The 4390-nt window shown below is 31.7% G+C and overlaps 1 protein-coding gene across 1 annotated transcript; it reads right to left on the minus strand.

Annotated features, from left to right (window-relative positions):
* Positions 1-4149, minus strand: LOC135922746 (uncharacterized). The gene is made up of 6 exons (XM_065457195.1): positions 3927-4149; positions 3231-3389; positions 1229-1972; positions 806-891; positions 352-718; positions 1-191 (listed from the first exon to the last, which is right to left on the minus strand). The coding sequence occupies exons 1-6, from the start codon at positions 4099-4101 to the stop codon at positions 1-3; spliced, it is 1722 nt and encodes a 573-aa protein (XP_065313267.1). The 5' UTR covers positions 4102-4149.
* Positions 4150-4390: the final 241 nt, after the last annotated feature.

Below are 4390 nucleotides of genomic sequence, written 5' to 3' on the forward strand. Positions count from 1 at the left end.
TCATTGCTTAAAAAATTTTTCTAGGAAATTCTTTTCTTCGTCACTTAAGTACTCGTTCATAAAATTTCCTTCTCTATCCAAAAATATCGTATTTCTATTAAGTAATTTCTTCGATCGGGTAGATCCTTGTGCAGGCAACGGGTAAATTTGTTTTATAGATGCCGGTCTTCCATCTAAGCGCCTATTTACAGCTGTTTTAGATAGTAATGATAAAAATAATTATAAATAAGACTCGAGAAAGAAGCAACTGCGCATGCTAAATAATCAAGGAAAATCAGATGATTGGCGAATAAAAATAAAAAAAAAAAATCCTTAAAATCAATATTTTCATTTATATGACGTCATATTTACTTTTTTTTGTTTTTTTCCTAGCGTAACTAGTGACGTCATCTCTTCTTAGATCCCACTTTGGTTTCTGCTCAATCGTTATCATATCACTGATGTGGTTTATCAAATAATCTGGCGCACGATAAATGTTGGAATGATAAGGAACTGGCATTGGTTGCTGATATCCTATATCATTAGGCATATCATCGTAATCGTCATCATAGTATATAATTGATTCAGGGTGAGCGGAAGGCTTAAAGATGGGTGGATCATGGAAAGATGAAAAGAGGGAGTAGGGGATTCTCCTATTCCCACCAGTAGTTGGTCGTGGCTGGAATTGTGGATTTATAGCTGACTTTGGCTTGAATATCGGCAGGGGGTAGTCATTTGGCTTTGAAGATTAGTCAATAAAAAATGTATATAACCGTTTACATTCATTTATTTTTATTTTATTGAGTAAATTCATAAGAAAAGTTACGAGAATTGCTCTGTCGATGTAAGATGGAGATTTTATATAGCCCCCCATAGAATCTGGATATTTATTCCGGAAGGATGTCCTATCTGCTATATTGAATAATGTTCAATTTTTTTTTTAAAAAATATAATAAATTAATAAATTCGAAATATGATAAATTAATAATGAGCTTCCTTTTAAAAGAGCGAAAATGCTTTAGGGGTAAGCAGAATAGGCTAAGTTTTAAAACTCCACTTTAAAAAAAGATGACCACCTTAAAGGGGGAAATTAGGCATAGCTGTATTATTTATAACTATTTACAAGTATACCTGGGACGAATTCAGTTACTCGTTACATTTTTGGTTCGTAAAAAACATAGGGGCCAAATGTATCGAATCTCTATTCATTCACGATATTGTAAATATTAACTAATATTATTTTTAGTACCGACATTGACGTTGTTGTCGAAAAAGTCCCTATCAAAGTCCGCTGGCGAATTGTCGTAATATGTATAAACTATATCGGGCGTTTTTTTCGAATTCTTTGGGAACGTCTCGAAAGGTAATTTAATATCGAACTTATTTGTCGGTGGTCGCATCCGAGCTAGGTTGTACTTCCTGGGTACATCGACCGCGTCATCCATTTTGTCGTAGCTGAAGAAGGAATCCATTCTAACAGCTGGTTTCTTTGTGGTGGGATAATCCTCGTAATAGTAAAGACTATCTTTGTCCGAACCTTCATTCTTGTAAGGAATAGTAGGCACCCTCGTACCCTTATTGGTGGGCCTTCTATTATAATTTTTTTCCATGAAATCGCGGAAGACTCTCTCGCCAAATAGTTTTACAAAAGCTGTCAGGTAATCTACCGTCATTCCATTTTCGGGACCATCTTTCCTATATTTTCTTTTGTCATCGAGAGAATCGTTATCATCGATGACTTCTTCGTCACCCATGACGTTTTTCCGGATCTCTTTACCGATCCTTTTCGCGTTCATCGCCAAGCCGTCGCTTATCACTGGTGCAGTGTCGGTTAATACATTCTTGTGGATCATCGAATCGCTCTCATCAACCATTTTGATAATATTTTTCACTCCGATAGGATCAATAGACTTTGGATCAGTATAATTGTCCGGGTCCGACGAGGAAAGATTTAGATCCTCAGCTTTGTCCGGAATGAATGGTGTGTTCTTATCTATAATGTATAAACCAATCAGAAAATTTGTAAAAAAAATAAGTAACTAAATAATATGTTAGCGGGCAATGTGTTATTGTTTTCATCTGATTTTACTGAAAATGTATTCCCACATCTACGGAGTTCCTAACTTATGGATTTCAGACAATTTTATCATGAAAAATTTTGAATTTAATAATAATTTATATTAGTTTTTTTTCCATAGATCTTCTTATATAAATTATTAAAAAATTTCGAAGGATAACGGCAAAATTGTCTACAATTCATAAGATAGGTATATTCTAAAACATTGTCGGAATACATTTTATTGGTAAAATCAGAATTATTTAAATTTTTTTTATAAAAAAAACGAACTAAAATTTAAAATTGGTGAAATAACATCATCGCCGCTAACATAGGGTATAATAAGCCTGATAAAAGTATTAAAGTTTCTTTTTAAAACACAATATGTGATAAATTATATGAACTGTGGCAACCCATACCTCCATATTACTTTAATAATTTCTAACTCTCGGTGCATTAATTTACATTTATTAACTAAACAGGCTAGTTTTCAAGCCGATTTTCAAAAACTGCGAACTCAATACTTCATCCAAAAAAAAATACTACCCAAGCCTGAAGATTTTGCTCACAGAAGGAACAAAGGTCCAGACATATAGTGTCGAAATCTTGAGGATTAGGCAATATTTATCTGGCTAAAATATTGAGTCAGCTGTTATTAATGTAATGGCCAGTATAATATTCCTTTTCTCTTTTCTAATTTTTAAAATTAAATTTCATTTTTTTTTGTTAACAATCTGTATATATTTCCAATGCATAGACGATGCACTCATAATAATGCATTTAAAAGAGTAGTTGAAAATGCAAATCAGCTGGAACCGCCATTTTGGTAACCTTTATAGTAATTATTCTCGTGTTAAAAAACTGCTATAATACATATATATTATCCTGATTTTATGATCCGGATTGATATTTATTCGAAAATATGCTATTTGCGAACGGGTAACCAAAATGGCGTCACCAGCTGTTTATCATTGATGTATACACTTTTTATGAATGTATCGTCAGTCTAGGTATTATTATATTTCATCACCCACCCCCCCCACCCCCCCAAGCCACTTGAGATATTCTTAATCATTTTTTGAATATTATTTAATTCCATTTTTACAAAATATTTTCCTCGCCTTTTACATTTCTTCTGAAAAAATAAAAATTTCTACCATTTTTTTTCTAGCATAATTAGGAGAATGTTATATACCATCTGATTGCTTGTCCGACCGAATAAACATGACGTTTAATTTGGATTGGTTCATTTTTGTTTCGTCCCTTTTCTCGGTTTCGTCGGTGGGCGCCGTTTTTTTGATCATATGGGAGGCCCTATCTTCGGCGAACGATTTCAGCATTTGAATCAGCAAAGCTTTTACGATTTATAATTTCGAATTAAAAAAAAAATTTAAATTTTTTCACGTGGAGTTTTAATAGATCTAAGCTTTGTATATTTACGATTTGGTATATAATACCCCATTACCGACAACGCGCGTGAATAAAGCGATACGCGTATTGCCGTCCATAGGCTATAATACTCGTAATGTATTACAAAAAAAAAAATACAAAAAGAGTCAAATAAATGATTTTTAAAGTAGTTACGAAAATAAGATAATTTAAATACTTGACAAGATGGCAGGAATATATTAAGAAGATATTATTGCCCGATTAAGAGCACATCCGGTAATATTCATATCCCATAAAGATATGAAATATTAGGTAAGCTACGAATAATCGAAAGTGGTTCTTTCTTTCTTCTCTTTCTTTCTTTCTTTCTTTCTTTCTTTCTTTCTTTCTTTCTTTCTTTCTTTCTTTCTTTCCTTCTTTCCTTTATTTCCTTTCTTTCTTTTCTTTCTTTTTTTAACTTTAAATTTGAAAAAAAAAAAGAAAGATCAAAATATATTTTTACGATTTCGCGAGGGAACGGCATCATCTTCATTCGCCATTCCATCGAATCTGCTGCTGTCTCCCAAAAATGTGTCGATCTTGTTCTCCCTCAGTCCAATTCCTTCATCTTCTACGGAACACGCCGCCGAACCCAAAAGAGTAATAGTCAAACAAACCTTTATCATAAACATATCCATCACAAATTTTATCTTTAAATTTTCTTTTCTCTTTATACCAAAAAAAAAATTATTTCTTTTTTAAATATTAAAAAAAATGCAGAAAAAAAATATATTATATTTCAACTTAAATTTTTTTTAATATTCTTTATAAAATATTTCTCTATCGTAAATAATAAGTACCCTAAAGGTACATACAAATCTGTTCATTTTTTTTGTAATTATAAAAAATATAAAGGGAGAAATAAAAAAATATAAATTTTTTTTTTAAAATAGGTTTTTTTTACGTTTATTTTGCATCTGTAATAAA

The sequence above is a fragment of the Gordionus sp. m RMFG-2023 genome, chromosome 1 (assembly GCF_954871325.1).
Source record: "Gordionus sp. m RMFG-2023 chromosome 1, tfGorSpeb1-WG-v2, whole genome shotgun sequence".
In the NCBI taxonomy this organism is placed as follows: domain Eukaryota; kingdom Metazoa; phylum Nematomorpha; class Gordioida; order Chordodea; family Parachordodidae; genus Gordionus; species Gordionus sp. m RMFG-2023.

Excerpts from the sequence above, each read along its gene's own strand:
- LOC135922746 (XM_065457195.1), bottom strand. The coding sequence starts at position 4,101 with ATGGATATGTTTATGATAAAGGTTTGTTTGACTATTACTCTTTTGGGT. Across the intron at positions 3,390-3,926 it reads TGCCGTTCCCTCGCGAAATC|CTTTGCTGATTCAAATGCTG; the intron begins GTAAAAATATAT and ends AAATCGTAAAAG. Across the intron at positions 892-1,228 it reads CGACAACAACGTCAATGTCG|CAGATAGGACATCCTTCCGG; the intron begins GTACTAAAAATA and ends TATTCAATATAG.